This window comes from Salvelinus fontinalis, unplaced genomic scaffold (assembly GCF_029448725.1).
Source record: "Salvelinus fontinalis isolate EN_2023a unplaced genomic scaffold, ASM2944872v1 scaffold_0284, whole genome shotgun sequence".
Lineage (NCBI taxonomy): Eukaryota > Metazoa > Chordata > Actinopteri > Salmoniformes > Salmonidae > Salvelinus > Salvelinus fontinalis.
In genome coordinates, this window is record NW_026600493.1 from 30,767 (window position 1) to 52,785 (window position 22,019).

The 22,019-nt window shown below is 48.5% G+C and overlaps 1 protein-coding gene across 1 annotated transcript; it reads left to right on the forward strand.

The window, feature by feature from the left end:
- Window positions 1–19,764: 19,764 nt before the first annotated feature.
- LOC129845361 (acidic leucine-rich nuclear phosphoprotein 32 family member B-like) lies at window positions 19,765–21,341 on the forward strand. The gene is made up of 3 exons (XM_055913252.1): window positions 19,765–19,944; window positions 20,130–20,887; window positions 21,336–21,341. Exons 2-3 carry the CDS (start codon window positions 20,159–20,161, stop codon window positions 21,339–21,341), a joined length of 735 nt encoding a protein of 244 aa, XP_055769227.1. The 5' UTR covers window positions 19,765–19,944; window positions 20,130–20,158.
- Window positions 21,342–22,019: the final 678 nt, after the last annotated feature.

Sequence of the window (22,019 nt, forward strand, 5' to 3'; positions counted from 1 at the left end):
GTGACTCAGTCAAAAAGCTCTAAGGTATACTAATAACCATCTCCAGCAATACACCTACGATAGTTCATTATTATACATTCCACTAGCCCAACGCCATCTGCTTTGGCAGGGGTAACGGCATCCAGGAGCTGCAATTCAATGCACAATATTCACTGATGAGATCATTTTGAAGTTTTTAAAATGCCAGGTGGACGATGGGTCAGATATTCATATCCTCAGGTGTACACACACACACACACACACACACACACACACACACACACACACACACACACACACACACACACACACACACACACACACACACACACACACACACACACACACACACACACACACACACACACACACACACACTTCGATGTGTCATTAGTGTCTGATGGAATGAGGAGGAACAGGTTCATTCCAATGAGACAGACAGGCAGGCAAAGGCTTTGGGCAGATTTGTTTGGGCTTATCTCTCGATGTTGATAGAGAGGAAGAGAGAGAGAGAGAGAGAATGAGGAAGAGAGAGAGAGAGAGAGAGAGAGAGAGAGAGGGAGAGAGAGAGAGAGAGAGAGAGAGAGGGAGAGAGAGAGAGAGAGAGAGAGAGAGGGAGAGAGAGAGAGAGAGAGAGAGAGAGAGAGAGAGAGAGAGAGAGAGAGAGAGAGAGAATAATTTAAGAGGGATAGTTCTGTATTGTATTGAAACATCAGTGTTTGATAGAACTACGGTGTGCTGTCAGAATCAGTGTCACATTACAATGATGTGTCCTTGTGTTAATGTCATGTACTGTTGATATCTCACAACCTGTCAAAAGGAGTACAAGAGGAAATGGACTGAACTCCACAGCGCCTTGTTAGCTTTCACACCTTAACCCATTGGTAGGGAAGGGAGATATGTGTTATGACATTTGCCTCTCTCTCTCTCTCTCTCTCTCTCTCTCTCTCTCTCTCTCGGCCAACTAATGCATATGCATACCTTAGTTACTCACCACGTCCCGAAGGTCTATGTAAAATGCAGCTAGTGTACTATATCTCCATCCCCTGCATACGCACATAAACACAACCTGTGTCTTTCTCTATTCACATCAAATATACTGTATCTCTCCTGAGAATCACAGAGGTCACTACCTCCCTGGTGGAAACAGACGATAGAGCTAGATTTTGATTTGGGTCCAACACAGTGACATTTCCCAGTTCTTTGGCACATTTGACATTGGAGCTTTTTAGATGTCTGGTTAGTGGATATGACACACACTCTGTGACCTTGTTATTGTCCACGTACATACACACACAGATACACACACATACACACACACAGATACACACACATACACACACAGATACACACACAGATACACACAGATACATACATATACACACACATACACACACAGATACACACACAGATACACACAGAAACACACACAGATACACACAGATACATACATATACACACACATACACACACAGATACACACACAGATACACACAGATGCACACAGAAACATACATATACACACACATACACACACAGATACACACACATACACACACAGATACACACAGATACACACACATACACACACAGATACACACACAGATACATACATATACACACAGATACATACATATACACACACGTACACACACAGATACACACACAGATACATACAGATAAACACACATACACACACAGATAAACACACATACACACAGATACACACACATATACAGACAGACAGACAGACAGACAGACAGAAACACACACGCACACAGATACAGACGACACAGACACACACACACAGACACACACACACAGACACACACACACACACACACACACACACACACACACACACACACACACACACACACACACACACACACACACACACACACACACACACACACACACACACACACACACACACACACACACACACACACACACACAACCTTTAATCCCCCTATGCTCCTTTGATACCTCCTTTGATCTCACACACACAGCCTCTCCCCTGCCCCAGATTCCTTCTCTCATGTGTCCCATCTCTCTCTCTGCGTCCTTGTTCCTGATGCTACATCCCTCCCTCTCTTTTCAGACAGGAAGCTTTATCATCAAACCAGCCGTCTGAATGTCTGAGAGTTGCCGTGTCAACAACACACCACTAAATGGCTTTTTCCAGGACCCATTTGGCTCTGCATCGATTAAACAGGCCCAGGTCGTGATGGTTGGAGCTGTGTGCATGCCTGTGTGTGTGTCTCTGTGTGTGTGTGTGTGTGTGTTCTGTGGGTTTTTGTGTGTGTTCATGTGTGTGTGTGTCTTTGTGTGTGTGTGTGTGTGTGTGTGTGTGTGTGTGTGTGTGTGTGTGTGTGTGTGTGTGTGTGTGTGTGTGTGTGTGTGTGTGTGTCCGTGATGGGTGATAGCAGGAGGAGAGAACCAGGCTGGGGCTCCATCCCTCCAGTCTGTGTGGGATCTGTCAGCATGTAAGACCCAGTGATGAAGTGACCCGACTGGGGCAGAAATATAAACCTGGGGTGGAGGGAGAGATGGAGATGGAGATGGGACGAGGCAGGGCTGCACCTCGACACCAGTAAATATTGGAGGCTGGGCTGTTTACTGACCTGTCAAAGGCTTGGTATTGATTTTTTCCTGGCTGGGCAGCGGTAAACAAGGTAGGAAGACTGTCATACAGCAGAATAACATGTTAAGGGCTGTGTTATAGATCAGTTCACACAATATAGAGGGTACAGTAGATCTCTTATATAGCGACGTAGCTTTAATTGGTTGTTGTTGATGTGTCATACCGTCAGATCAATGGTGGCAGTGGTTACTGCTGAACACGTATTGCCGTGGATTTAATTTAATGAGAGATATCGATTTAATTGGAACGCAAACAATCTAAATCTGTTGTTATATCATGACAAAGCTAGCTGACCATTATGGGGTTTAAAAAAGGCGGGACAATAAACTGCCTGTGTGGTGAACCCACAGATCACCTTCCAGGTGGGGAACCTCTTCATCACGTTCTCCTAAGAGGCCCCGGTTGGCTCAAAAAGCAAAACAAGCCTCTTAAAATGTCAAAAATCGTCCCCACCGCTGACAGGCCGTATCAGGGAGCGAGACGTATCGTCCCACCTGCACACTAGTAAACAATTCTAATTTATTCTCCTTCCTCTACACATAAAATACTGTTTTGTTCCGGGGGGCATCACATTCATCAAGGCACAGTTTACACCTCTACACCCCTCCCATACAGAGTCCCAGACATGGTGTTACGGAGTGGTGAATTTACTAGTGTCGTTTTATGCACGTATACAGATGTCTTGTTGTCAGGTGGCGGTAGGGGAAATGGTTAGTCGTGTGTCGTCAGTTGTGGTTAGTGGAGATGGGAATCGAACGAACGGCTTACAGGTCAAGGGAAGTATTGAAGTCATGGTTGCGTCCCGAATGCAATCCTATTCCCATAGGGCTCTGGTCAAAAGTAGTGCACTATATAGGGTATATGGTGCCATTTGGGACACAGATTTAATGTTCTAGCCTCACGGCTACACACAATGGTAGGGAAGGGGATCAGGGTGTTGTTCATTAGGCAGGAAATGTAAGAAAACAGATTGAAACAGGGAGAGACTACCTGACCTTGTCCAATCAGAAAAGCTTGTTTTCGTTGTCCGCCGTGAAGCGCTAGGCTACGGTGTGCCTGAACGAGTACGGCTCACTGCAAGAAGTTCTTGCCCAGAAAGTTAAACACATAGGAAGTAGAGGGTATTATGTAAACTCTCTCTTTCTGAGACAAATAGTAACAGACAGCTGGCCTTAAAAGGAACACAGACATCTCTCAATACCGGTTCTGCAGGTTTGCAAATTCACAACTCAAAGTGATCGGTCTGTTTTGATTTACCCATATGCACAATTCAGTGTGTTTGACAAAAAAACAGAATTTCATGACAGAAGTCCCTGCATGGTGTTTTTAGTATGACTGCCATCCCAGCAGAGCAGGGCTTGGATTGCAAAATGTCCTATTCAGTAGAACTCATGTGATACATACCCTTGTAGCTGAAGGATGTTTGTATCGTTGTGGATGGATGCTGGTCTAAGTCCCCGACCACAGTAACTACTAATATTTCTCTGAATAGAAGTACTTGTGGGCTTTTCAGAGAAAGATGTATGCCCTTGTTGAGTGTGAGGAGGACACACACCCACACTTCCCCTCGCCCCCCTCCGAACACATCAGTCTGCCAAGCCCAATCAAAGGAACCACCAAGCAGCGAGAGGGGGGGAGCCAAATCCAATCTCAATATTGATCTGAGGAGGTGTGAGGGAAGACGGAGGGGAAGTGTGTGTGTGTGCTCCTGTGTGTGCATGTGTGTCTAACTGTGTGTGTGTGTGTGTGTGTGTAAATGCATTGCTGTGTGTGTGTCCTCTCATACACTGCATCTCTAACCTGCATGCTGAAGAGGCTGTAGTCTCCACACCCCGGCGGTGTCTAAATCGAGGATAACATCCCCATCATCCATCCTGCCCAACATCTGAACATGGCCCCCTAAGGCACCGGGACGTGGCAATGCTGTCCGGAACCATCACTGCACCCCCCCCCCCCCCCCCACACACACACACACCAATGACAGGAAATGGATGACAGCCAGCAAAGGAAGTGACATCGAACATCTGACATCTGATTAATGTAACTGGACACTGGTTCTCGATTGGTGATTAATACATTGATTTAATTAATTTGGTATTTTGGCTGTGACCTTACTCCCAATAAACCAGAGAATATTCAGTGTCTGTCGCTTCCAATGCAGTCGTGAAATGAGCTTTGTCATACTGATTTGAGAGAATATCTGAACATTTGTCAGATGCTCGTAAAAGGTTTTAACACAATAAAAGCCCACATCCTCGATCTAACCTTAATGACCTACATTAAGAAGTGGATTAACAATGTATTGTCCAGCTAAAATACCACATATATAACTCGTATATAGATAAACAATGGCTAATTCACTTGAAATCAATATCAACTATTTATATCAGTGTAAAATTCCTTATTTATAGTCAATCTGTCTTTCCTCCTACATGGAGAGGAGAAATTGCCCCTGCTGTCTGACATAGCATCAGCAAACCGAGGGATAGAGGGTGTGATACGTAGAGAGAGAGAGAGTTCTCTCTATGACTTTGCACTTTTTTCCTCGTTAGGGGAGCATTCTGTCTGAGTAACACACACACACACACACAAAAACACACACACACACACCGCCTCTGAGACAGCGCCCGGCCCAACGTGCGTGTGATCGGAATCACTAATGAGGTTACCGCAGCGATAATTGACGGCCATTTAAAACGTAGGGAGTCATTATATTGGGGCTTGGATGGTTTTAATGAGAATTATGGATGCAAAACCAATGCATTTTCTATGAATCAAACAAACAAACCAAAACAGGGAGACGGAAGGACGGAGGGAAAGGAGGGGGAAACATAGCTAATGGCTTTGGACTAAACAGGAGGAGGGGAGGACAGACGAGACACAATGTTCCCTTTTTTAGAGATGTGTCTTTTCTAGATACTTCCAATAGCAGTTTTAATGAGTACTTGCTTTCATGTCAATGTTTGATGTTATTTATTTGTTCAATTCCTACCTCTTACCGCCGCAGGAACTGAATATGTTATCAGCTGTTTTCTAACGTGTTCACGCTCTTGCCAAACATCAGCTATTGCACAGTGTGCGTGTGTGTGTGTGTGTGTGTGTGTGTGTGTGTGTGTGTGTGTGTGTGTGTGTGTGTGTGTGTGTGTGTGTGTGTGTGTGTGTGTGTGTGTGTGTGTGTGTGTGTGTGTGTGTGTGTGTGTGTGTGTGTGTGTGTGCGTGCGTGCGTGTGTGTGTGTGCGCGAGTGTGCGTGTGTGTGTGTGTGCACGTGCATGTGTGTGTGTAGGCTAAATGAATCGTTAGCTCTTCTCACAGACAAACTATTGATATTTTGTGTTCACAGCAGTGCAAGAGGGGATTATTTTCAGATTTCAGATTTTCCAGACAGATGGGCTTTCACTCTCACATGCAATTTAGATCAATGACATCATAGGATGCAGAGAATCCACTAATACATGACAATACATACAGTTATCTATTGGGCTTTTCTGCAGGTAGGCAAGCCTCACTGAAAGATTTCTATGTGTTTGTGTGTGTGTGTGTGTGTGTGTGTCCATATGCACGTGGCTGTGTGAGTGTGCGTGTATGTGTGTGTGTGTGTGTGTGTATATAAGTATCTGCAAATGGGAGCACAATGTCCCGAGGACAGTCTTGAGGCACAGTGAGCGTGTCAGCCCATCCAGCCCCTAAGGAGTGTACTGAGAGAGAGAGGCTGCTGGTCCAATCAGTGCCCTGTCTGCAGAATGCTGCTGCAATAGCATGACAGCGGGGGACTAACTGTGACATCAGAGGAACAACATGGAACAGCCCTGCTGATTCCTACCCTGCAGGCCAGGTGTGTTTAGACACACTGATAGTGACACACACGTAGACACACGCACACATGTACTCAGGCATGTATATATTCACACCCTGAGACTCCAACGGACATCACACATCTCCACACATCTCCACACAAAATCTCTGATACCAGCAATCACACAAATACCTCCATCTAAAAATCTCCCTCATGTCACATCAACCCACACAGTAAACATTCTCTCACTCACAGCACAGAATTTCAACTCTGCTTACATTTGGTCCTTCTCCAACCCACTGTCCAGCTCTTATAACCTCTGGTCCTTCTCCAACCCACTGTCCAGCTCTTATAACCTCTGGTCCTTCTACAACCCACTGTTCAGCTCTTATAACCTCTGGTCCTTCTCCAAACCACTGTCCAGCTCTTATAACCTCTGGTCCTTCTCCAACCCACTGTCCAGCTCTTATAATGTCTGGTCCTTCTCCAACCCACTGTCCAGCTCTTATAACCTCTGGTCCTTCTCCAACCCACTGTCCAGCTCTTATAACCTCTGGTCCTTCTCCAACCCACTGCCCAGCTCTTATAACCTCTGGTCCTTCTCCAACCCACTGTCCAGCTCTTATAACCTCTGGTCCTTCTCCAACCCACTGTCCAGCTCTTATAACCTCTGGTCCTTCTCCAACCCACTGTCCAGCTCTTAAAACCTCTGGTCCTCCTCCAACCCACTGTCCAGCTCTTAAAACCTCTGGTCCTTCTCCAACCCACTGTCCAGCTCTTATAACCTCTGGTCCTCCTCCAACCCACTGTCCAGCTCTTATAACCTCTGGTCCTTCTCCAGCCCACTGTTCAGCTCTTATAACCTCTGGTCCTTCTCCAACCCACTGTCCAGCTCTTAAAACCTCTGGTACTCCTCCAACCCACTGTCCAGCTCTTATAACCTCTGGTCCTTCTCCAACCCACTGTCCAGCTCTTATAACCTCTGGTCCTCCTCCAACCCACTGTCCAGCTCTTATAACCTCTGGTCCTTCTCCAACCCACTGTCCAGCTCTTATAACCTCTGGTCTTTCTCCAACCCACTGTCCAGCTCTTATAACCTCTGGTCCTTCTCCAACCCACTGTCCAGCTCTTATAACCTCTGGTCCTTCTCCAACCCACTGTCCAGCTCTTATAACCTCTGGTCCTTCTCCAACCCACTGTCCAGCTCTTATAACCTCTGGTCCTTCTCCAACCCACTGTCCAGCTCTTATAACCTCTGGTCCTTCTCCAACCCACTGTCCAGCTCTTATAACCTCTGGTCCTTCTCCAACCCACTGTCCAGCTCTTATAACCTCTGGTCCTTCTCCAGCCCACTGTCCAGCTCTTATAACCTCTGGTCCTCCTCCAACCCACTGTCCAACTCTTATAACCTCTGGTCCTTCTCCAACCCACTGTCCAGCTCTTATAACCTCTGGTCCTTCTCCAACCCACTGTCCAGCTCTTATAACCTCTCGTCCTTCTCCAGCCCACTGTCCAGCTCTTATAACCTCTGGTCCTTCTCCAACCCACTGTCCAGCTCTTATAACCTCTGGTCCTTCTCCAGCCCACTGTCCAGCTCTTATAACCTCTGGTCCTTCTCCAGCCCACTGTCCAGCTCTTATAACCTCTGGTCCTCCTCCAACCCACTGTCCAGCTCTTATAACCTCTGGTCCTTCTCCAACCCACTGTTCAGCTCTTATAACCTCTGGTACTCCAACCCACTGTCCAGCTCTTATAACCTCTGGTCCTCCAACCCACTGTCCAGCTCTTATAACCTCTGGTCCTTCTCCAACCCACTGTCCAGCTCTTATAACCTCTGGTCCTCCAACCCACTGTCCAGCTCTTATAACCTCTGGTCCTCCTCCAACCCACTGTCCAGCTCTTATAACCTCTGGTCCTTCTCCAACCCACTGTCCAGCTCTTATAACCTCTGGTCCTCCTCCAACCCACTGTCCAGCTCTTATAACCTCTGGTCCTTCTCCAACCCACTGTCCAGCTCTTATAACGTCTGGTCCTTCTCCAACCCACTGTCCAGCTCTTATAACCTCTGGTCCTTCTCCAACCCACTGTCCAGCTCTTATAACCTCTGGTCCTTCTCCAACCCACTGTCCAGCTCTTATAACCCCTGGTCCTTCTCCAACCCACTGTCCAGCTCTTATAACCTCTGGTCCTTCTCCAACCCACTGTCCAGCTCTTAAAACCTCTGGTCCTTCTCCAACCCACTGTCCAGCTCTTAAAACCTCTGGTCCTTCTCCAACCCACTGTCCAGCTCTTATAACCTCTGGTCCTTCTCCAACCCACTGTCCAGCTCTTATAACCTCTGGTCCTTCTCCAACCCACTGTCCAGCTCTTATAACCTCTGGTCCTTCTCCAACCCACTGTCCAGCTCTTATAACCTCTGGTCCTTCTCCAACCCACTGTCCAGCTCTTATAACCTCTGGTCCTTCTCCAACCCACTGTTCAGCTCTTATAACCTCTGGTCCTTCTCCAACCCACTGTCCAGCTCTTATAACCTCTGGGCCTCCTCCAACCCACTGTCCAGTTCTTATAACCTCTGGTCCTTCTCCAACCCACTGTCCAGCTCTTATAACCTCTGGTCCTCCTCCAACCCACTGTCCAGCTCTTATAACCTCTGGTCCTTCTCCAACCCTCTGTCCAGCTCTTATAACCTCTGGTCCTTCTCCAACCCACTGTCCAGCTCTTATAACCTCTCGTCCTTCTCCAGCCCACTGTCCAGCTCTTATAACCTCTGGTCCTTCTCCAACCCACTGTCCAGCTCTTATAACCTCTGGTCCTTCTCCAGCCCACTGTCCAGCTCTTATAACCTCTGGTCCTTCTCCAGCCCACTGTCCAGCTCTTATAACCTCTGGTCCTCCTCCAACCCACTGTCCAGCTCTTATAACCTCTGGTCCTTCTCCAACCCACTGTTCAGCTCTTATAACCTCTGGTACTCCAACCCACTGTCCAGCTCTTATAACCTCTGGTCCTCCAACCCACTGTCCAGCTCTTATAACCTCTGGTCCTTCTCCAACCCACTGTCCAGCTCTTATAACCTCTGGTCCTCCAACCCACTGTCCAGCTCTTATAACCTCTGGTCCTCCTCCAACCCACTGTCCAGCTCTTATAACCTCTGGTCCTTCTCCAACCCACTGTCCAGCTCTTATAACCTCTGGTCCTCCTCCAACCCACTGTCCAGCTCTTATAACCTCTGGTCCTTCTCCAACCCACTTTCCAGCTCTTATAACGTCTGGTCCTTCTCCAACCCACTGTCCAGCTCTTATAACCTCTGGTCCTTCTCCAACCCACTGTCCAGCTCTTATAACCTCTGGTCCTTCTCCAACCCACTGTCCAGCTCTTATAACCCCTGGTCCTTCTCCAACCCACTGTCCAGCTCTTATAACCTCTGGTCCTTCTCCAACCCACTGTCCAGCTCTTAAAACCTCTGGTCCTTCTCCAACCCACTGTCCAGCTCTTAAAACCTCTGGTCCTTCTCCAACCCACTGTCCAGCTCTTATAACCTCTGGTCCTTCTCCAACCCACTGTCCAGCTCTTATAACCTCTGGTCCTTCTCCAACCCACTGTCCAGCTCTTATAACCTCTGGTCCTTCTCCAACCCACTGTCCAGCTCTTATAACCTCTGGTCCTTCTCCAACCCACTGTCCAGCTCTTATAACCTCTGGTCCTTCTCCAACCCACTGTTCAGCTCTTATAACCTCTGGTCCTTCTCCAACCCACTGTCCAGCTCTTATAACCTCTGGGCCTCCTCCAACCCACTGTCCAGTTCTTATAACCTCTGGTCCTTCTCCAACCCACTGTCCAGCTCTTATAACCTCTGGTCCTCCTCCAACCCACTGTCCAGCTCTTATAACCTCTGGTCCTTCTCCAACCCACTGTCCAGCTCTTATAACCTCTGGTCCTTCTCCAACCCACTGTCCAGCTCTTATAGCCTCTGGTCATTCTCCAACCCACTGTCCAGCTCTTACAACCTCTGGTCCTTCTCCAACCCACTGTCCAGCTCTTATAACCTCTGGTCCTTCTCCAACCCACTGTCCAGCTCTTATAACCTCTGGTCCTTCTCCAGCCCACTGTTCAGCTCTTATAACCTCTGGTCCTTCTCCAACCCACTGTTCAGCTCTTAAAACCTCTGGTCCCTCTCCAGACCACTGTCCAGCTCTTATAACCTCTGGTCCTTCTCCAACCCACTGTCCAGCTCTTAAAACCTCTGGTCCTCCTCCAACCCACTGTCCAGCTCTTATAACCTCTGGTCCTTCTCCAACCCACTGTCCAGCTCTTATAACCTCTGGTCCTTCTCCAACCCACTGTCCAGCTCTTATAACCTCTGGTCCTTCTCCAACCCACTGTCCAGCTCTTATAACCTCTGGTCCTCCTCCAACCCACTGTCCAGCTCTTATAACCTCTGGTCCTTCTCCAACCAACTGTCCAGCTCTTATAACCTCTGGTCCTTCTCCAACCCACTGTCCAGCTCTTATAACCTCTGGTCCTTCTCCAACCCACTGTCCAGCTCTTATAACCTCTGGTCCTTCTCCAACCCACTGTCCAGCTCTTATAACCTCTGGTCCTTCTCCAACCCACTGTCCAGCTCTTATAACCTCTGGTCCTTCTCCAACCCACTGTCCAGCTCTTATAACCTCTGGTCCTTCTCCAACCCACTGTCCAGCTCTTAAAACCTCTGGTCCTTCTCCAACCCACTGTCCAGCTCTTATAACCTCTGGTCTTTCTCCAACCCACTGTCCAGCTCTTATAACCTCTGGTCCTTCTCCAACCCACTGTCCAGCTCTTATAACCTCTGGTCTTTCTCCAACCCACTGTCCAGCTCTTATAACCTCTGGTCCTTCTCCAACCCACTGTCCAGCTCTTATAACCTCTGGTCTTTCTCCAACCCACTGTCCAGCTCTTATAACCTCTGGTCCTTCTCCAACCCACTGTCCAGCTCTTATAACCTCTGGTCCTTCTCCAACCCACTGTCCAGCTCTTATAACCTCTGGTCCTCCTCCAACCCACTGTCCAGCTCTTATAACCTCTGGTCCTTCTCCAACCCACTGTCCAGCTCTTATAACCTCTGGTCCTTCTCCAACCCACTGTCCAGCTCTTATAACCTCTGGTCCTTCTCCAACCCACTGTCCAGCTCTTATAACCTCTTGTCCTTCTCCAACCCACTGTCCAGCTCTTATAACCTCTGGTCCTTCTCCAACCCACTGTCCAGCTCTTATAACCTCTGGTCCTTCTCCAGCCCACTGTTCAGCTCTTATAACCTCTGGTCCTTCTCCAACCCACTGTCCAGCTCTTAAAACCTCTGTTCCTTCTCCAACCCACTGTCCAGCTCTTATAACCTCTGGTCCTCCTCCAACCCACTGTCCAGGTCTTATAACCTCTGGTCCTTCTCCAACCCACTGTTCAGCTCTTAAAACCTCTGGTCCCTCTCCAGACCACTGTCCAGCTCTTATAACCTCTGGTCCTTCTCCAACCCACTGTCCAGCTCTTAAAACCTCTGGTCCTCCTCCAACCCACTGTCCAGCTCTTATAACCTCTGGTCCTTCTCCAACCCACTGTCCAGCTCTTATAACCTCTGGTCCTTCTCCAACCCACTGTCCAGCTCTTATAACCTCTGGTCCTTCTCCAACCCACTGTCCAGCTCTTATAACCTCTGGTCCTCCTCCAACCCACTGTCCAGCTCTTATAACCTCTGGTCCTTCTCCAACCCACTGTCCAGCTCTTATAACCTCTGGTCCTTCTCCAACCCACTGTCCAGCTCTTATAACCTCTGGTCCTTCTCCAACCCACTGTCCAGCTCTTATAACCTCTGGTCCTTCTCCAACCCACTGTCCAGCTCTTATAACCTCTGGTCCTTCTCCAACCCACTGTCCAGCTCTTATAACCTCTGGTCCTTCTCCAACCCACTGTCCAGCTCTTATAACCTCTGGTCCTTCTCCAACCCACTGTCCAGCTCTTAAAACCTCTGGTCCTTCTCCAACCCACTGTCCAGCTCTTATAAATTCTGGTCTTTCTCCAACCCACTGTCCAGCTCTTATAACCTCTGGTCCTTCTCCAACCCACTGTCCAGCTCTTATAACCTCTGGTCCTTCTCCAACCCACTGTCCAGCTCTTATAACCTCTGGTCTTTCTCCAACCCACTGTCCAGCTCTTATAACCTCTGGTCCTTCTCCAACCCACTGTCCAGCTCTTATAACCTCTGGTCCTTCTCCAACCCACTGTCCAGCTCTTATAACCTCTGGTCCTTCTCCAACCCACTGTCCAGCTCTTATAACCTCTGGTCCTTCTCCAACCCACTGTCCAGCTCTTATAACCTCTGGTCCTTCTCCAACCCACTGTCCAGCTCTTATAACCTCTGGTCCTTCTCCAACCCACTGTCCAGCTCTTATAACCTCTGGTCTTTCTCCAACCCACTGTCCAGCTCTTATAACCTCTGGTCCTTCTCCAACCCACTGTCCAGCTCTTATAATCTCTGGTCCTTCTCCAACCCACTGTCCAGCTCTTATAACCTCTGGTCCTTCTCCAACCCACTGTCCAGCTCTTATAACGTCTGGTCCTTCTCCAACCCACTGTCCAGCTCTTATAACCTCTGGTCCTTCTCCAACCCACTGTCCAGCTCTTATAACCTCTGGTCCTTCTCCAACCCACTGTCCAGCTCTTATAACCTCTGGTCCTTCTCCAACCCACTGTCCAGCTCTTATAACCTCTGGTCTTTCTCCAACCCACTGTCCAGCTCTTATAACCTCTGGTCCTTCTCCAACCCACTGTCCAGCTCTTATAACCTCTGGTCCTTCTCCAACCCACTGTCCAGCTCTTATAACCTCTGGTCCTTCTCCAACCCACTGTCCAGCTCTTATAACGTCTGGTCCTTCTCCAACCCACTGTCCAGCTCTTATAACCTCTGGTCCTTCTCCAACCCACTGTCCAGCTCTTATAACCTCTGGTCCTTCTCCAACCCACTGTCCAGCTCTTATAACCTCTGGTCATTCTCCAACCCACTGTTCAGCTCTTATAACCTTTGGTCCTTCTCCAACCCACTGTCCAGCTCTTATAACCTCTGGTCCTTCTCCAACCCACTGTTCAGCTCTTATAACCTTTGGTCCTTCTCCAACCCACTGTCCAGCTCTTATAACCTCTGGTCCTTCTCCAACCCACTGTTCAGCTCTTATAACCTTTGGTCCTTCTCCAACCCACTGTCCAGCTCTTATAACCTCTGGTCCTCCTCCAACCCACTGTCCAGCTCTTATAACCTCTGGTCCTTCTCCAACCCACTGTCCAGCTCTTATAACCTCTGGTCCTTCTCCAGCCCACTGTCCAGCTCTTATAACCTCTGGTCCTTCTCCAACCCACTGTCCAGCTCTTATAACCTCTGGCCCTTCTCCAACCCACTGTCCAGCTCTTATAACCTCTGGTCCTTCTCCAGCCCTCTGTCCAGCTCTTATAACCTCTGGTCCTTCTCCAACCCACTGTCCAGCTCTTATAACCTCTGGTCCTTCTCCAACCCACTGTCCAGCTCCTATAACCTCTGGCCCTTCTCCAGCCCACTGTCCAGCTCTTATAACCTCTGGTCCTTCTCCAGCCCACTGTCCAGCTCTTATAACCTCTGGTCTTTCTCCAACCCACTGTCCAGCTCTTATAACCTCTGGTCCTTCTCCAACCCACTGTCCAGCTCTTATAACCTCTGGTCCTTCTCCAGCCCACTGTCCAGCTCTTATAACCTCTGGTCCTTCTCCAACCCACTGTCCAGCTCTTATAACCTCTGGTCTTTCTCCAACCCACTGTCCAGCTCTTATAACCTCTGGTCCTTCTCCAACCCACTGTCCAGCTCTTATAACCTCTGGTCCTTCTCCAGCCCACTGTCCAGCTCTTAAAACCTCTGGTCCTTCTCCAACCCACTGTCCAGCTCTTATAACCTCTGGGGTTCTCCAACCCACTGTCCAGCTCTTATAACCTCTGGTCCTTCTCCAACCCACTGTCCAGCTCTTATAACCTCTGGTCCTTCTCCAACCCACTGTCCAGCTCTTATAACCTCTGGTCCTTCTCCAACCCACTGTCCAGCTCTTATAACCTCTGGTCCTTCTCCAACCCACTGTCCAGCTCTTATAACCTCTGGTCCTTCTCCAGCCCACTGTCCAGCTCTTATAACCTCTGGTCCTTCTCCAGCCCACTGACCAGCTCTTATAACCTCTGGTCCTTCTCCAACCCACTGTCCAGCTCTTATAACCTCTGGTCCTTCTCCAACCCACTGTCCAGCTCTTATAACCTCTGGTCCTCCAACCCACTGTCCAGCTCTTAAAACCTCTGGTCCTCCTCCAACCCACTGTCCAGCTCTTATAACCTCTGGTCCTTCTCCAACCCACTGTCCAGCTCTTATAACCTCTTGTCCTTCTCCAACCCACTGTCCAGCTCTTATAACCTCTGGTCTCTCCAACCCACTGTCCAGCTCTTATAACCTCTGGTCCTTCTCCAACCCACTGTTCAGCTCTTATAACCTCTGGTCCTCCTCCAACCCACTGTCCAGCTCTTATAACCTCTGGTCCTCCTCCAACCCACTGTCCAGCTCTTATAACCTCTGGTCCTTCTCCAACCCACTGTTCAGCTCTTATAACCTCTGGTCCTTCTCCAACCCACTGTCCAGCTCTTATAACCTCTGGTCCTTCTCCAACCCACTGTCCAGCTCTTATAACCTCTGGTCCTTCTCCAACCCACTGTCCAGCTCTTATAACCTCTGGTCCTCCTCCAACCCACTGTCCAGCTCTTATAACCTCTGGTCCTTCTCCAACCCACTGTCCAGCTCTTATAACCTCTGGTCCTTCTCCAACCCACTGTCCAGCTCTTATAACCTCTGGTCCTCCTCCAACCCACTGTTCAGCTCTTAAAACCTCTGGTCCTTCTCCAACCCACTGTCCAGCTCTTATAACCTCTGGTCCTTCTCCAACCCACTGTCCAGCTCTTATAACGTCTGGTCCTTCTCCAACCCACTGTCCAGCTCTTATAACCTCTGGTCCTCCTCCAACCCACTGTCCAGCTCTTATAACCTCTGGTCCTTCTCTAACCCACTGTCCAGCTCTTATAACCTCTGGTCCTTCTCCAACCCACTGTTCAGCTCTTATAACCTCTGGTCCTTCTCCAACCCACTGTCCAGCTCTTAAAACCTCTGGTCCTTCTCCAACCCACTGTCCAGCTCTTAAAACCTCTGGTCCTTCTCCAACCCACTGTTCAGCTCTTATAACCTCTGGTCCTTCTCCAACCCACTGTCCAGCTCTTATAACCTCTGGTCCTTCTCCAACCCACTGTCCAGCTCTTATAACCTCTGGTCCTCCAACCCACTGTCCAGCTCTTAAAACCTCTGGTCCTCCTCCAACCCACTGTCCAGCTCTTATAACCTCTGGTCCTTCTCCAACCCACTGTCCAGCTCTTATAACCTCTGGTCCTTCTCCAACCCACTGTCCAGCTCTTATAACCTCTGGTCCTTCTCCAACCCACTGTCCAGCTCTTATAACCTCTGGTCCTTCTCCAACCCACTGTCCAGCTCTTATAACCTCTGGTCTTTCTCCAACCCACTGTCCAGCTCTTATAACCTCTGGTCCTTCTCCAACCCACTGTCCAGCTCTTATAACCTCTGGTCCTCCTCCAACCCACTGTCCAGCTCTTATAACCTCTGGTCCTTCTCCAACCCACTGTTCAGCTCTTATAACCTCTGGTCCTTCTCCAACCCACTGTCCAGCTCTTATAACCTCTGGTCCTTCTCCAACCCACTGTCCAGCTCTTATAACCTCTGGTCTTTCTCCAACCCACTGTCCAGCTCTTATAACCTCTGGTCCTCCTCCAACCCACTGTCCAGCTCTTATAACCTCTGGTCCTTCTCCAACCCACTGTCCAGCTCTTATAACCTCTGGTCCTTCTCCAACCCACTGTCCAGCTCTTATAACCTCTGGTCCTCCTCCAACCCACTGTTCAGCTCTTAAAACCTCTGGTCCTTCTCCATCCCACTGTCCAGCTCTTATAACCTCTGGTCCTTCTCCAACCCACTGTCCAGCTCTTATAACGTCTGGTCCTTCTCCAACCCACTGTCCAGCTCTTATAACCTCTGGTCCTCCTCCAACCCACTGTCCAGCTCTTATAACCTCTGGTCCTTCTCCAACCCACTGTCCAGCTCTTATAACCTCTGGTCCTTCTCCAACCCACTGTTCAGCTCTTATAACCTCTGGTCCTTCTCCAACCCACTGTCCAGCTCTTATAACCTCTGGTCCTTCTCCAACCCACTGTCCAGCTCTTAAAACCTCTGGTCCTTCTCCAACCCACTGTCCAGCTCTTATAACCTCTGGTCCTTCTCCAACCCACTGTCCAGCTCTTATAACCTCTGGTCCTTCTCCAACCCACTGTCCAGCTCTTATAACCTCTGGTCCTTCTCCAACCCACTGTCCAGCTCTTATAACCTCTGGTCCTTCTCCAACCCACTGTCCAGCTCTTATAACCTCTGGTCCTTCTCCAACCCACTGTCCAGCTCTTATAACCTCTGGTCCTTCTCCAACCCACTGTCCAGCTCTTATAACCTCTGGTCCTCCAACCCACTGTCCAGCTCTTAAAACCTCTGGTCCTCCTCCAACCCACTGTCCAGCTCTTATAACCTCTGGTCCTTCTCCAACCCACTGTCCAGCTCTTATAACCTCTGGTCCTTCTCCAACCCACTGTCCAGCTCTTATAACCTCTGGTCCTTCTCCAACCCACTGTCCAGCTCTTATAACCTCTGGTCCTTCTCCAACCCACTGTCCAGCTCTTATAACCTCTGGTCTTTCTCCAACCCACTGTCCAGCTCTTATAACCTCTGGTCCTTCTCCAACCCACTGTCCAGCTCTTATAACCTCTGGTCCTCCTCCAACCCACTGTCCAGCTCTTATAACCTCTGGTCCTTCTCCAACCCACTGTTCAGCTCTTATAACCTCTGGTCCTTCTCCAACCCACTGTCCAGCTCTTATAACCTCTGGTCCTTCTCCAACCCACTGTCCAGCTCTTATAACCTCTGGTCCTTCTCCAACCCACTGTCCAGCTCTTATAACCTCTGGTCCTCCTCCAACCCACTGTCCAGCTCTTATAACCTCTGGTCCTCCTCCAACCCACTGTCCAGCTCTTATAACCTCTGGTCCTTCTCCAACCCACTGTCCAGCTCTTATAACCTCTGGTCCTCCTCCAACCCACTGTTCAGCTCTTAAAACCTCTGGTCCTTCTCCATCCCACTGTCCAGCTCTTATAACCTCTGGTCCTTCTCCAACCCACTGTCCAGCTCTTATAACGTCTGGTCCTTCTCCAACCCACTGTCCAGCTCTTATAACCTCTGGTCCTCCTCCAACCCACTGTCCAGCTCTTATAACCTCTGGTCCTTCTCCAACCCACTGTCCAGCTCTTATAACCTCTGGTCCTTCTCCAACCCACTGTTCAGCTCTTATAACCTCTGGTCCTTCTCCAACCCACTGTCCAGCTCTTATAACCTCTGGTCCTTCTCCAACCCACTGTCCAGCTCTTAAAACCTCTGGTCCTTCTCCAACCCACTGTCCAGCTCTTATAACCTCTGGTCCTTCTCCAACCCACTGTCCAGCTCTTATAACCTCTGGTCCTTCTCCAACCCACTGTCCAGCTCTTATAACCTCTGGTCCTTCTCCAACCCACTGTCCAGCTCTTATAACCTCTGGTCCTTCTCCAACCCACTGTTCAGCTCTTAAAACCTCTGGTCCTTCTCCAACCCACTGTTCAGTGACTGACAACATTAATCTAGTCAGTTATACCATCGTGTCATGTGAAAGCTCCAGCACCAGCTCCTTAGTATAGGCCGGTATTTAGAAACAGTGTGTCACACACACACACACACTTTCCTATTTTCCCACGGTAACACCAACCCAAATGCTCCTGTGATCTGCCCGGTTCCATTAAGATGGATTACTCCCCTTTACATAATCATCTTAAACTGATTAATACGGTGTGGGAGACTTGTGGAAGGTGACTTTTGTTCATCTGAGAGGCATGTTTCTATTCTGCCTAAAAGCCATATGAGGGTAGAGTATTGTCCATCTCTCCAGTGGCTCCTGGGGACAACAGGCCCCATTAGGACTTAGCAGTTTTCTCTCTTTCTAAGACGTTACCTCATTGTGAGTTTCCTTATTAGGGTTGTGAAGGGCACTTTACGACCACACTGTGGCAGGATAGGAGTCGGTGTTAAGGAGGATTGGAATCAACACTGTAACAGACAAGCATGTGGTGCTGAAATGATAAGGAATTGGAGTTGAACAGAGTGTGACTTGCCTCCTATATTCTAGTTGAACTCTTGCTAACGTTAATTTTGGGTGTGCATGCACGCACGCACACACACACACACACACACACACACACACACACACACACACACACACACACACACACACACACACACACACACACACACACACACACACACACACACACACACACACACACACACACACACACACACACACACACGCGCGCGCGCGCACACATACACACCCTCACACACACAGTAGCGGTCTGCAGAGATCCTGTACCAGTTAACAATAGCAGTCCGGGATAGTACTGTAGCTACTGCAGAGGCCATTTGACACCTCCTTTATGAAGAGACGCAGTGCGCAGGGCTGGCTGCATAATGAAACACAACCCTGGCTGGAACAGTACAGGGACTATACAGTGTTCATCATTTGGGCCTGTACCCTGGTTACAATACACAGCCATAGTTCTGGTTAAAAATAAAAGGATTACAATATGTGTTGTTCCCCAGATAAAACAGCTCTGTTATAATCTCCTTTATGACTAAGACATGTGACATCCTGTATCATTAGAAACATCACTACATTTTCACTAAAAATACAAACAAAAAATAAAAAAAGTGTTTTGTGCAAGTTATGGTTGTCCATAAAGCCAGTCTCTTCAGTAAGCAGATACAGCCAGCGAAGGGTAAGTCGAGTACTGAATTCAAATACCAGGCAGCCATTTGAGAGAGAGAGAGAGAGAGAGAGAGAGAGAGAGAGAGAGAGAGAGAGAGAGAGAGAGAGAGAGAGAGAGAGAGAGAGAGAGAGAGAGAGAGAGAGAGAGAGAGAGAGAGAGAGAGAGAGAGAGACAAAGAGACAGAGAGACAGAGAGACAGAGAGACAGAGAGACAGAGAGACAGAGAGACAGAGAGACAGAGAGACAGAGAGACAGAGAGAAAGGGGTGGCGTAAACTCTATTAACTAAATAACTGCCCCTTTTTACCTTATATGGCCAGGAGACATCCTGCTCTGATCATGTGATTTCCTGTATGATTGAAAACGAAAGGAGGACAGATAACTTCTATTTACATTCCTTTTACCGGTAACAACTTCATTTGGTGTAGAATAATCTGTCTGGTGAATCACTTTTACCTGTTCCTCCCTTTAGAGATCAACATCGATCTGTCATTAGGTGACCTAACTAATATACTGTATAACCATATACCTTGGACGTTTTTTGGTGAGTATATTATCCAACTTAACCTTTTCAAATTGCATCTGTTATATACTCTGTTTTGATATACTGTAGGTAAAAAGTAGTTTATTTCCTTCCATATATATATATTACCTAGTCAGACTAATTTTCCCCTTTCTTACTCGTCCAGTCCTGCAGTATTGTGCATTAACACACTTATTTGTGGTCAGGGAGGGAATTCCTTAACATTGTGGAGGATATGGCCATGAGGGGAGGAGATTACTTCAATACTTCTGCTGGGGCACGAAGAATGAGTCTGTCAGGGCCACGGAATGGCAGAAACTACATCATGTACCATGGCACCTCTTGGTGGGCTGCACAGAAAATCATGGCCAAAGGTTTTTGCCCGTCCAACCGTGGCATGTTGGGGCAGGGTGTGTATCTAAGCCGGGACCTGGAGAAGGCTAGTAGATACCCCCTGGACCTCACTGAACACCAGAAGGTTGTCATCAAAGTTAAAGTCAATGTGGGCAAGGTGAAAAAAATTGACCTCAAAGGCCACCCTTTGCAGAAGACGTGGCATGATGAAGGTTACGACTCAGCCTGGGTTCCTCCTAACTGTGGCATGGTGAAGAGTGGTTTAGAAGAGAACTGTGTCTGGGACCCAAAACGCATTACTGTTTTAGACACTTTCAAATCCAAAACAGAACCCACCTTACAAAGTGAGGACACTGATGAGGAAGAAGAGGAGGAAGAGGACACTGAGGAGGAGGAAGATGAGGAAGAGGGGGTGGAGGGAGAGGATGAGGATTATGAGGAAGAGGGGGTTGATGAAGAGGAGGAGGATTCTGAGGAAGAGGGGGTTGATGAAGAGGAGGTGGAGGAGGATTTTGAGAAAGAAGGGGTGGAGGGAGAGGAGACGGATTATGAGGAAGAGGAGGAAGCAGATGGGGACACTGATGAGGAGGAGGATGGGGAGGGAGAGGAAGTGACAGAGGAGGAAGCAGATGAGGACACTGGGGAGGAGGAGGAGGAGGAGGAGGAGGAGGAGGAGGAGGAGGAGGAGGAGGAGGAGGAGGAGGAGGAGGAAGAAGAGAAGGAGGAGGAAGCGGATGGGGACACTGATGAGGAGGAGGAGGAGGAGGAAGAGGAGGAGGAGGAGGAGGAGGAGGTGGAGGAGGAGGAGGAGGAGGAGGGGGAGGAGGAGGAGGGGGACACTGAGGAGGATTATGAAGAAGAGGAGGAGGACTCATGGTGAAAATAAGCAGGCTATTCTATGAACTCAGTGGTGTTTTTAATGCATCTACTCTCCCTCTCTCAGGCTGAGGGACTGAAGTCACCATCATTGTAAAATGTTAGCTAAATTGTTGTTTTGGAAAAGTAATTTCTGTCGATGTTTACTTACTTAATGTGATTCATTTACATTTGTCCCACAGGTGTGAGACATCATAATGGTCATGATTAGGGACATGAGTTTTTCCTGACCACGATGGCCAGTGAAAACTCCAGGCTCTGGTTATGATACACAGATTTTGGGGCCCAATGTTGTTCCTGGTCAGGTACATCATACTTGATATAAGTTGAAAGAAGACTGCAAGTGCTTCCTATGTACTGTACAGCCAGAGGATAATAAACATGTTTCTGTATTGCTGACCTTTGGTGGTAAAGGTATTACCATACCGACATCAGACATCAATATAACAACCATAGAAATATGGCTGAAAACACAGCTAAGCCTGTCGACTATCTATGTATTCAGACATTATACTGTGTGTTACAATCTAGACAAACAGGGTACTACTCATACAATCATAACACAACAAATACAACACTAAACATTTTTCAACCCTTCTCCATCCTTGCACAGTGGGGGAGCTGTATAACATACACGCACGCACGCACGCACGCACGCACGCACGCACGCACACAGACACACACACACACACACACACACACACACACACACACACACACACACACACACACACACACACACACACACACACACACACACACACACACACACACACACACACACACACATACTGCAGAAACATGTCCAGCCCTAGTCTGTTAATCTGTGTGGTCATCCTCTAAGGTCAGGGCTGACACACATCTCC